The 12161-nt window shown below is 49.0% G+C and overlaps 1 protein-coding gene across 1 annotated transcript in view; it reads right to left on the minus strand.

The window, feature by feature from the left end:
* Nucleotides 1-6356: 6356 nt before the first annotated feature.
* The window catches only part of RTF1 (RTF1 homolog, Paf1/RNA polymerase II complex component), a 49223-nt gene continuing 43418 nt past the window's right edge, over nt 6357-12161 (minus strand). The window contains exons 12-18 of the mRNA XM_032623934.1: nt 11519-11596; nt 10869-10990; nt 10656-10713; nt 10136-10213; nt 9567-9662; nt 8724-8835; nt 6357-8479 (exon numbers count right to left, since the gene is read on the minus strand). Coding sequence (XP_032479825.1) covers nt 8373-8479; nt 8724-8835; nt 9567-9662; nt 10136-10213; nt 10656-10713; nt 10869-10990; nt 11519-11596 — 651 coding nt within the window. The 3' untranslated portion in view covers nt 6357-8372. The remainder of the gene's footprint in view (nt 8480-8723; nt 8836-9566; nt 9663-10135; nt 10214-10655; nt 10714-10868; nt 10991-11518; nt 11597-12161) is intronic.

A 12161-nucleotide genomic window follows, 5' to 3' on the forward strand; every position in this document is an offset into this window, starting at 1 on the left:
ACAAAGGGGTTAAGTGACTCAACCAAGGAGGTTAAGGCACTTGTGCAAGGCCACACAGCTAGTTGGTGGAAAAGCTGGAGTGTATCCTAACTTCTATTCCTGTGCTATGCTCAGTTTCTTAAATTAACAACTTGTAGTTCAGTCCCTAGTTCCTTATCCAGTGAAGGCAGAGTCTGCCTCCACCTACCACAGGCAGAAAGCATAAGGGGGCAGGGTTTACCCCTAAACCGAATAGAGCTGTGGGACAAGGTCAAGGGGTTCTCACGTCCTCTTAGGTGAGCCAGGAATGACCTTTCAAATCCTGGAATCCTGTTTTTGTGCCTCAGTTTTCCCAGTCCTTGAAGCTGAGTAGATGGATGTGAGTAGAGGGGGGTGGAAAAATCAGACTGACTACTACCTAGGTGGAGGAACGGCCTCTTGTGTGCTGCAAAAAAATGGAGGTATGAGAGCAAAGAAGAATGTTTCACAGTTTTGATGGTCATTAGGTGGCTGATCTGAGATGGGCCATGGGAGTCCCTTATCCACAAGGTCTTATCCACAAGGTCAGCTATGTGTCTGAGAAGAGAACTGATCTTTCTTCTTCTTGTGGCCTCTCAGTTCGGCGATCCTCCTGAACCCTAGAGGCCTGCATCCTGGGGTGTCGGAGTCTTCACCTCTCTCCATGTCCTTCAGGACTTATCAGGCATGAGGGCTACATCCCTCCTGGAGGTAACAACCCTGGGGCACAAAAGCTGGAGAAAGGGGCGCCTAAAGAATGGGGTGTGTGAGGTGAGGTGCTTCTGGTTTTATTCCCTAGCTTGCCTCATTTAGCTTTGTTCCTCCTCTACGCAACCCACAGGGCAGCACCAGTGGCCTCAGGGGCAGGAGCAAGGTCACCACTCACCATCTCTATGCCAGTTTCTGCTTCCCAAGACCCAGAGGCAGGGCCTCTCACCTGTGGGAGAGAAGATGAATGGGCCACCTGTTTTTTGTTGGGTTTTTTTTTTTTTAATATTTATTTATTTATTTATTCTGCCTGTGCCAGGTCTTAGTTGCGGCATGCAGTATCTAGTTCCCTGACCAGGGATTGAGCCCGGGGATTGAGCATTGGGAACGTGGAGTCTTACCCACTGGACCACCAGGGAAGTTCCCCACCTGCTGTTTTGAGGGGATTTGAAAGCCTCTCCAGAGAGAGCCTAGCTTCTATGTTGTGTGTGTGTGTGTGTGTGTGTGTGTGTGTGTATGTGTGTTGGGGAGGCAGAGGGGCGGCATATGCTCCTTTAGACCAGGTGGTACAGGGTCTCATTCTAGTCAACAACTCCCAGACATGCTCTGTGGTGCTTAGTTTAGTGTCCTCCAAGGGACTTTCTGACCCCAGGACTCCAATATTCTGTGACAATACCTATGACTCATTCATCATTTACAGAGCAAACAAACTTCCACTGAGCAGCTGCTATGAACCAGGCATTGTGCTAAGGTGAAAGGGATACAGGAATGAGTAGCTCCTTACCAGGAGCGGTGGTACATCATTTTACATTGTCTTCTGATGGAGGGAAGCGAGAAAGGACCCAACAGAAAACAGCTCCCAGGATGATAAATGGCTGTATTTACTGTTTCCACGGGATTTTCAGTGAGACCTTGGTCTTTCAGCTGCTTCATGCAAACAATTCCCCAACCCTGGTCAATCTGTTGCCCTTCTCTGCCCAGGGCATGGTAGAGAGAGTGCTGGAGGGCTTCCCAGAGCCAGGGCCCAATGAAAACTTGCAGACGGGGAAGAACTGGAGGTCTCTTTCCTCCTGGAAAGAAAAGTGAACAGGGCTTCCCTGGTGGCGCAGTGGTTGAGAGTGTGCCTGCCGATGCAGGGAACACAGGTTCATGCCCCGGTCCGGGAAGATCCCACATGCCGTGGAGCAGCTGGCTCCGTGAGCCATGGCCTCTGAACCTGCGTGTCCGGAGCCTGTGCCTCACAACTGGAGAGGCCGCAGCAGTGAGAGGCCCGCGTACTGCAAAAAAAAAAAAAAAAAAAAAAGTGAACAGCTGTCTTCATTTGACAACCCAAGACCCTTTTCCTTGCCTCCGGGTTTCTGCTCCTCCCCACGCAGTCTCTGACCCCATAATTGATAGAATTTGTGGGAATATCTTCTGACAGTTTAGCAGGACTTGGGATCTAATAGTGTTCACTGACCTGCCACCATCTGAATCACTCTCCTCTAAAACGAACAAAATGTGTCACCACGCCTGTGTATGTTCAATAAGAACATTTTCTCTCCTGACACACTTCAGAAACAAGGTTTCCCATCCCTCCCAGGAGCCTGTGTTCCTGTGGTTCTCCCTCCTCCCTCTCTCCAAAACTCAGAACCCGCAGAATCTCTCCCAGTGGCCAAGCGGAGGCAGAGGGGATTGGTAGCGTCTGAGGTCAGGGACGCGGGACGCGGCCCCCAGTGTCGAGGCGATTGCTCTAAGAACGTTCGGGGTGCAGTCGTCCTCCGTCCCCCACGTCCCTACCAGGGCACCTCTGGAATCTTGTAACCGCGGGAGGTGGGCGCATCCCTTAATTCCATTTGTGATCTCCGCCTGCCAGAGTGACCTCCACCCCAGGTGCGCGGAGACCGAGCCCACAAAGCCTCCGGTGGCTGGGTGGAACCAGGAGGCACCGGGAAGCTACGCGCACGCCCCGGGTCCGTGGAGCAGATGCCCACTCCACCTCGGCGTTGGCTGAAGGGGCGCCCCACGCCACGCGCCAGGAGCGCGCCCGCGAGCTGAGGCCCCTACTCCCAACTGTGGGAAGCCGCTAGGACGCGCGCCCGGCAGGGGTCCCCACACCTAGAGCCGCGAGCGCGCGCACATGCAGGCTGCGGGGTCGGCCCCGCGCGGCACTCGGACCCGGACTCCAAGGTCGCTGGGACTCCAGTGGGCGAACGGAGGCCGAGGCTGTTGGGTGGTCGGGGCCGTGACACACCGGCCCCGGGTGAGGGGATAGCTCCCATCTGCCACAGCTGCTTTTCTCGCGGTCTTGGGTCGAACCCATAGGACGGACAGTTTGGGCTTCTACTGCAAGCAGCGTCCGCACCGCCGGGTCTCCTTCCCGCTTGCGCTGCAGTCTGGGGACACGATGGAGGGGAGAGGTGGCATCAGAAGCCCCAGAAAGCAGGGGCTCGGGAAGGACGTCGGCTTGCCCCGCCCCCCTTCCCTCCACCACGTTTATTGGGCGTTAACTAAGCGCTAGGCGGAGGAGGACACTAGTAGCTTCCAGGATGGTGGGGGGCGGGGAGGCTCACAAATAACAACAGTACACCGTGGTGGGTGCCGCCCTAGGGGAAGCCTAGGTGCTCCCAAACCCGAGTGGGAAGGGGCAATCAGGGAAGGCTTCCTGGAGGAGGTGGCCTTTGAGCGCTGAAGGGTGAAGAGGAGTTCTCCAGGGAAAATCGGTGGAGATACACCAGTGCATTCCGGGAGAGGTGAATGTGTTTATGGCTGAGCAAGATGTGGTCTCCACATGAACTTAGTGAAGCAGGGTCATCAACAGCTAAAAGAGAGAGAGAGAGAAAAAAAGTGATATTCTGAAGACGGTTATCAAGGTAGTCATCATGAAACAGATCAGAACTTGGTTGGACTTCTTTACACTTATTTTCCGGTTTGGTACTGTTTTTAATGTTTTAATTACTCTCCGTGGTGTTGGGGAGATCAGGCCTCACAATCTTTCTGAGCCCGCTGGGGCAGTGGCGAGGTGGAGGCCTCAGAGCCACTGAGGGCTGGGAGTGGGAGGATGCTTTCAGACTGACCATCAGTAAAGAGGGAGTGTGTTGGGGGCTGGAGAGAATAGCAGCAGCAAGTTTGGACCAAAAGGCAGCTGTCTTTCTCTGGACGGTTCTCCAGGCCAGCCCCAGCACCCACTGGAACCTCTATGTGGAGACTGAGTTTCTTGACCCCCAAGGTGGAGGCTGCCAGGAGTCTCTGGGCCAAGTCATGCCCTCTGTCAGCACTCGGGCTGTTCTCCTGTGACTTCCCACCCCTATTTCACCACACTGGCCCTTGCATCCCAACCCCTGCCACTCTGCCCCAACAGTCTCTCCTGCGAGGCCTAGTGGCCTCTACTCTCACTGACAACAGCATTTATCAAACCGTTATCGAGGAAAGGAACACTTTAACAGGCTCCTGACAGATCTTATAGTAAAGATGGGGAACTTGGGCTCAGAAGAGTTAACCAGCTCAGCCCTAGGTAGTTAAGTGGTGGAGCTGGGATATGAACCCTGCACTGAGCCCGCTTGCCTTGTGGCTTTTAGGTCCTCCCTCCGGTCCAGGGCACAGTCTGGAAGCCCTAGACGTGCCTGTGCTCCACTGGCTAAGCCCCTATTCAGGGCCAAGAAACTCTGGCACTGAAGCTGGCCTGGGGAAACTTATAGAGAAGGCAGGCTGCCCCTCTGCCCCCCACCCCACCGCCTTAGTGCTGCTGTTCCCTCCAAGCCTCTGACACTCTCCTCCCCAAGGCAGTTCAGCTGCCCCTTTGGTCAGGGAAGTCACGCAAAAAAAATCTGAGCTGGAGGTCCATGGCTTCCCCATTCCTGGACACCACTACCCAGGACACCCAAGGAAAGTCAGCTCCTTCGCTCCCTCAACTCCAGAAAAAGTCGATGGACCCTGCACCCCTCTCGCCTTTGCATCCCTCCACCTGAGACAGTCACAGCAAGTGGCTGCCTCACAGCAGGGAACCCTGGGAGATAACTGGACTAGGCTGTCCTCTGCTCAGAATCTCTGCTCTCTAGGCTCCCAGGGAGCCCACTGCTTCCAAAAATCAGGCAGCTGGGGACTTCCCTGGTGGTGCAGTGGTTAAGAATCTGCCTGCCAATGCAGGGGACATGGGTTCAACCCCTGGTCCGGGAAGATCCCACATGCTGCGGAGCAGCTAAGCCCGTGTACCACAACTACCGAGCCTGCGCTCTAGAGCCCATGAGCCACAACCACTGAAGACCTCATGCCTAGAGCCCGTGCTCTGCGACAAGAGAAGGCACCGCAGTGAGAAGCCCACGCACAGCAATGAAGACCCAACGCAGCCAAAAATAAATAAATAAGTAAAAGAAATAAATAAACAAAAATCAGGCGGCTGGAGTGATAGGGAGCTTAAGAAAACCTCATGAGATGCAGTTGCTGGGTGAGCCCCAGGGACCCACCTCTCCCAACACCAAAGGCAGGCTTGGACTGGCCTTGTACCATTGTGATTGTCACCTCCACCTTCCCATCTCTAAAGGAGAGTTGATCCAGGATCTTGCTTCCTAGCTAACACATGGTCAGAAAGGTTTGAGACACAGCCTCATGCAGTGTTGGTGGTGAGCCTTATAGATCTCCCCAGCTTGGGCCGTGAGGGAAGGGTATCAGTATTTCCTCCATAGGCACACTCACAGCCCCTGGGCTCCCCCTTCACACTCGTGACAGGCTGAAAACAGGTTAACAAAGGAATTGTGGCTTAGCCAACTGAAAGCTGGAAGGACCAGACTCTCCCCAGTGTTAGGCAGTGTATCTGGGGCCCACCTAGTTCTGTTAAAGCTTGGTGATATATCTTCCAAAGTAGGAAGTAAACCAGGCCAGTTGGAGGTTGCCTTGGCTCTAGACAACTACTGTCTCAGAGAGGCTTCTGGGGAACCAGGTGGCTGAAGACTTGACAACAGCCACTTTCACTTCGGGGGTGCAGGGCTAAGAGTAGGGGAAGGAGAGAAACCAAGTGAAAGAGAGACTCTCTCGGACTTTTAAAGCATGACTTTGAGAGCTGCCACTCAGGATGCAGTCCTTGGACTAAATCTGATTCCCTTGTTAAAACAGGGCATAAAGTTTATTTACAAGTATCTGTACAGTTTGAGTGACAGGTCAGGACTTCACAGAAACAGAAAACAAAAGCATTCTTTTTGAAGGGAAGTTGCAGGCAGTAGACTTTCCCTGCACCTGTCAGAAGCAAGACAAACAGACCTATACATCATGAGCCAGGCATATGGACATTGGCCTTTTTGCTTCTTGGAAGGAAGTGAAAAATGTAGAAAGCCACCTTAGGTGCCGCACCCTTCAATACTGAAACCACATGGTGGGGCCGGGGTGGAGCAGTAGGCTGTGCTGTGATTCCCCAGCACAAGAAGCCTGAACCACCAAGAAGCCCAGCTGGTGGGATAAAGCCAATGCCTGGACCAGATCTCAGTTCAGAGGTCCTGCCTCAGCTGAGACTGCAGACAAGCCCTCGGTCTTGACTCCAATCACCAAGTAGGCTACTCAGGTGACAAGTTAACATTCTGTCTTCTTTGGTTGGCTTTGCTCCCTGCTGTGTTTTGGTGTCTCAGAACGAAAGTTTCATTAGCTGCATGTGGGGAGGTAGTGGCAAAATGGCTACAGTGTGATGTAGTTTTAATAAAAATTTTATTACACAGCCATAATGTAACCGACACTTCTCCAAATCCAAATGATACTAAATACAGATCTACATGGTGGATCAGAATGACTCCAGCAAATTATATGGATTCTATAATTTCATGTCTTTAAAACCAGAGAAAAAAAAAAGTCCAAGTTTGTCACTATAGAAGAGGTCCCAGCAGCTTCCAGGACTCTGCTGGAGTCCAGGCAATGTTTAACAGTCTGTGATTCCACATTTACACAATAGTCTATAAAGAGTTTCGGTCAATGGACTATTCAAGTATATATGATTTTAATGAGTCCATCACCACTCCTTTGCCCAACCAAACTGTGTCACAGCCACCACATAGCTGTGTTACAGTCATATTTATCAATTTTACAGACACAATTCTTTTTAAAAACCATCGATTGCTGCTTTTTTCTTTTTTTTTTAAATAAAAAAAGTATAAACTAAGTTAAAGCAACACTGAGGCTCTACTAAACCCAGAAGAGTTACCAAGTTCATTTTTATGTTTAAAAACAACTCCATGATTTCCCATCATCCCACTTTCTTATAGAAAGTAGGGTGAAAATACAAAGAGGGACTTTGAGATGCCTCTCCCTCTTGTGGGAGTCAGCAGCTCTCAGCTGTTCCTTTATCTTAGTTCTTGTTTTATATAGTCAGCTGTACTTTGTTCTGAAAAGATCTGTTAAATGCCACTTTTATTTACACTTGGAGCTTTACACCTGAGAATGATTATCAAGCAGTCAGCTTATCTCTTTGCAAACATTTCATAAAGACATACATACTTCTTTGCTGGCTTCACCCTAGCTGCACAACAATGTATATGCTTACCATATATATATGTATACACACACACAGAACTGCACATGCTTGTAACATTTGCAACCTAAATCTTTGTGTTCGTTCTCTCCACATTCATGTTGAATACTTTCTCTTAAAAAACAGAACAAAATATTATTCTTGCTGAAATGGCAAAACAGAATCACTAAGAAGAGACAAGTACATGGGGTGGAGAACAGACACACTCTACATTCAGCCAGGAGGCTGTGGGCTATACACATGGTCTGAGCAAGACACCTGCACTGCCCTCCCTGGTACCTGGCTGTGGGCTTCCCTCCCACCTGCCGACAGGGCAGGGGCCAAACTGGGGAGATTTCTCCAAGGTGGGGGAGGTGATGGGGAAGAGGAGGTGGGGGAGGGGAAGTTACACAGCTACAGCAGTCAGGCCTGTTTAGTAAGAAGAATCACATTTAATGAGTTTCTTTCTTGCAGTTTCAGATGCTCAAGTACAGCTGAAAAAAATCTGAAACAGCTATAGACCCATGACAGACTGATACAAAGAGTACTGCATTTTTAAAAAATGATAAAAAAATCCACACACTTACAGACACATACACACATACACACTCTCTCTCAAATAGACCCCCCACCCTCCCCACAAATGTACACTTTTTGGAAACTAAACTGGTTTTGAAAATCCTTCTTCCACAGAGATGGGAAGAAGAGAAAGATGAGGAGAGAAGAAGGAGGACTGCAGGTGCCCAGTCCCCACTCCCTCCAGAGGGTCAGGTGCCAAATGTTCAATGGTTGGGTCCAAGGCAGTCCATAGAGGAGGCTGCCCAGTGCTGCTGCTATCACCGCCAGGGGCTCCAGCAAGAATCCCAGCTCCACGGTAACACTGAATGCGTGCAGAGTGGCCAATGAATTGTGCTGGTTTTTTTTTTTTTTAAAAAAAAAAGGCAAACACAAATCTAAAGACATGGATAAAGCCCAAGAGAGCCCAGGTTCACACTGGGTGGGGCCTGGGGGGTTGGTGGGAGATGTTGCAGACAAGGGAAGTCTATACAGCAAATGGTTTATATTACAGATGACTGGCAGTTTAGAGTCTCTTCCCAGTTCTACTGCTGCTCCAGCCCAGTGAGGGCAAATCAAAGGAAAAGAGGAAAGGTGGGGCACTGTGATGGGGCATGCAGGGTCAGAAGCAGCAGGCTGGGTGCGCTCAAATAAGCCCTCGTCGTTTTTTGTAGTCTTCCAAGTTCAGAGATCTCCTTGGAGCTCCATCCTTGGCTGGCGGAGCCTTGGAGGTGATGGCCAAAGCCTTTGACTCTATGGGAAAGAAGAGGCAAATCGGCATCTGAGGTCCTTTGGTCTTGTGCTTCACCCCTTCAGGTAGCCTTCCTTACTGTCCCTGTTCCCTCTCAAAACAGACCTGCAGCCTGTCTTACTCTGGTCTCCATAAATACTGGTAAGCAGACACCCCCATTTCTTCCCTAAAATCAGGCCTCCTTGCTGGCTGAGAGCCATGGAGCCAAGTGGTCCTTGCTCATCACCAATCTGCACCTTCACCTACCTGAGCTGGGAACTTGTAAATCAATCTTCACGTCGAAATCATGTACTTTGAACAAGTCTTCTGAGAGGTCACTGGCTGACTTAGAATTCAAATCTTTATCCTTTCCCTGACCCTGCAATGTGAAGAGAAAAAGTAATTACAAAGTATAAATGCAAGTGGACTTCAAGAAGCAGTGACCACTAACGGTAAAGGCTCCTGCTCGAGTTCATTAGATCTTCCTACTAAGGCCCTTTTCTGATTCCTTCTCTCAGAGGGAGGACAGGAGAGGCCACAAAGAAGTTTCTTTTCTGAGCCTAAAAGAGGAGAGGGAAGGGAAGGCTCATGTCTGTGGTGTGAGGGAGAAAGGGTGGGCTTAAGACAACAAGCCACCTCTGACCCAAGATTTTAGGAATTCCTGGAACAGTTTGGGCTCCTCAGGAAAAGGCAGAAAATGGCTTCTAAACGGGCAGTTTCTCTTGGTTTAATATTTTAGTTTTCAAAGAACTTTCACTTTTACAACTTCTCATCCTTACACGTCAACTACTCCTTCTAATTGTCCTATGAGTTAAATAAGCAGGGTATATAATATTACCCCCACTTTACATATGAGAAAATGTGGATTAGAGGGCTAGAGGTCAGTTGCCTAAAGCCATAGTCAAGGACTTCATTAAGTAGTGGTGTTGGGTTTAGAATTTAGGTCATCTGACCAGAATTCAGTAGTTGTTTATTACATTTGTAAATAATGAGGATGGAGAAAGGACTGCAAGTGGGACGCCATGTTCCTCCAGGTGGGGACAATCAAACCCGACCCAGGAAGTGCCTCTGGTGTCCGGACCAGCGGCCGAGCTCCAGTAGTATACTTGCCTTGCTCATTTCCTTTGGAGCATCTGGTAACACTCCAGAACCGTATTTTGCGTTCAGCTGGGCCAATATGGCAGCTTGAACAGCCGGGTCTCTGGACTGAGAGACAATGCAAGTTATTTTAGAGATTGTTCAACACTCACACAGTCCTACCACCAGCTTCTTTCCCACCTACCACCACTAACATCACAGGCACCACAGTGGGCCCATCAGCAGATCAGTGGGGTTTTCCTCCACGCTGCAAAAAGGGGCAATTAAAAGCTTTGAAGCCCAGCCCAGACGGGCCCTAGCTAGGCGCTTCAGCCTACACATTCCTCACCTCTGCTGCACTGGTAAACCTGCCCTGGCATAGGCGGTTAGTCCATAGGTTTCTACAAATCCATGCCAGGTTTTCACTACCTGTATGTCCTAGAGTAAGATAAAAAAAGGAAGTATCCAGACCCAAGAGTTTGAGGCAAGCAAATCCCACTAAGACAATATTATTTTTAACTTCTTTATTAATCTCCTAATGGAATTCATTTTATGTCCCAGAATCTAGGTCCTGACTAAAAACGTCCTCTCTAGGCACTCACATTAGAAACGATGGTAGGTTTACACTGTCGCCTGGTAAAAGGATCCATCTGTTGGTTTTTCATGTTGTGACTTTCAGCCTGAAACAGAGAGCATGTATTACAGAACTGTATCTCCTGCCCCCCACCTCTCATTCATCGTAAGCTTACATATAAATAACAGTCTGAAAGGTCCTAAAAAAAGTCAAAGGCTGTCTATCATCCTTTTCCCTTTAAGAACACCAGAGCAGATTATGGGGGCAACAACCAAAAGAAAAAGACTGGAAACTGATAAAAATGAATATGCATGGAGTAGAATCTAAAGATGGGGAGGGATAAGACAGGGTAGAAGTCTGCTGCTTTTTATTATAAATTAATAACTTATGTGCTTGTATGTGTGCCTACAGAGAAACTATGTGTGTGTTAAGTGTACACGTTACTTCAATAATTGAAAGATAAACTCAAGCAAGATACAGAAAAGATTACATATTGTTTTATTAATTAAAATTATTTTCAGTGATCCAGATAAAGTTGTCTTACTCACCACAAGGGCCTTCTCAGACTCCACAATGTTCCACTCCCGGTTCCGCTGGTTGATGTAACTGTGGGGTGAGTAAGAGGCATGAGTCAGTGGGCTGTGAAAGGAGGGAGGGGACCACTGAGTCCTCACCCCGGAGATACGTGGAGCCACTGGAGCACAGTGCGTACAAGGCCACAGGCTTGCCTGATAATTGTGGACCAAGGATCTGTAACACACCTGATCGCAGATATGTTCTTGGTCCGCTGGCGGTCCAGGGCCTCTGCTCGTTCCTCCAGCTCGTTCAGCTGGTCTTGGATTTGTTTGGCCTTGTCCTGATCCCCCAGGTCCTCGGCCATGGCCTGCACATAGAGAGACATGTGAGATTCTGGCTATGACTGGCTCTATATTAAATGTCCCATTACTTCCAGCACAGGCAAGATACCTCACATGATGAACAAATGACAGGAGGTGTGAAAGAGTACTGAAAACAAACACCGTAGAACCCAGGCCCCACATGGCTAACTCAGCCTAACAAGGCTCACCCCACCCTGATGTGAAGAACGGAAAACCACCCACCGCAGCTGGGCTTGGCAATATCATTCGTCTGTTCAGACCCAGTGCTGATACTACCCTGGGGTCTATCTTATTACACACGAAACTAAAATGACTAGAAAGTGAGGAAAATGGAACAAGCAAGATCAGTTTCAACTTATAGAAAGGAAAACAGCCAAAGGATGCTGCCCAGGTGCCAAGAAAGCACTGTTGCTTACCTTTGAGCCCAGCATTTTCTCCCAATCCTGACACTACTAACTTGAAAGACGGTGAACAAGTTTGATTTCCACATCTCCTTACAGGACAGGGAGAGAGGCTCAACCACAAGTCCTCACCTTTTCCTTTAGGAGCTGCGTTTTCTTCATAGCATAGTTGGGTGGAGCTTTCCTGAATCTTTCTTTCTCTTTTACAATCTGTACCAGAGAGGAGATACCAGCAGTGAGGTATTTCTAAATTAGCTTTGTAGGCAAGATAGGTGAGCCCATTTTGGAGGTAAGCAGCTAGTTAAACAGGGGCTGCTCTTCCTATAGCAATGCCATGCCCCACAGAGAGAGCGAGTTCATTCCAAGGGATGCTATGCTGCTTCCAGGGTCATGGAGATTCTTCTGGGATAGTGGGAAGAAACATGCACCAATAAACAGCAGCAGCCCAAGGACCTTGTACTGTCAGGCTAGCCACTGTCCCAGCGAACAGAGATCAAGGAATTTTACCAAAATGTTTTGGAAAAAGAAAACTCTTAAAGGACCAAGCCTAGAAGAAGAATACAGATTCCTGAACCCTGAATACACTTCCTTAGTCTATGACTTCAAGTGAGAATGTATGGAGAAAATCTTGATGAACTATAAATAATAAGGTAGCGATAATAGTATTCCCTCTTTCTCATGCAACAGTAGCAGAGCCAAAAATACAAGTCAAGATACAGGAAAGAAAAGAAAGGCATGATCTTCTCTAACACTGGTTCTTGATGAGCCTCCGGAC

Source organism: Phocoena sinus, chromosome 2 (genome assembly GCF_008692025.1).
Source record: "Phocoena sinus isolate mPhoSin1 chromosome 2, mPhoSin1.pri, whole genome shotgun sequence".
NCBI classification, from domain to species: domain Eukaryota; kingdom Metazoa; phylum Chordata; class Mammalia; order Artiodactyla; family Phocoenidae; genus Phocoena; species Phocoena sinus.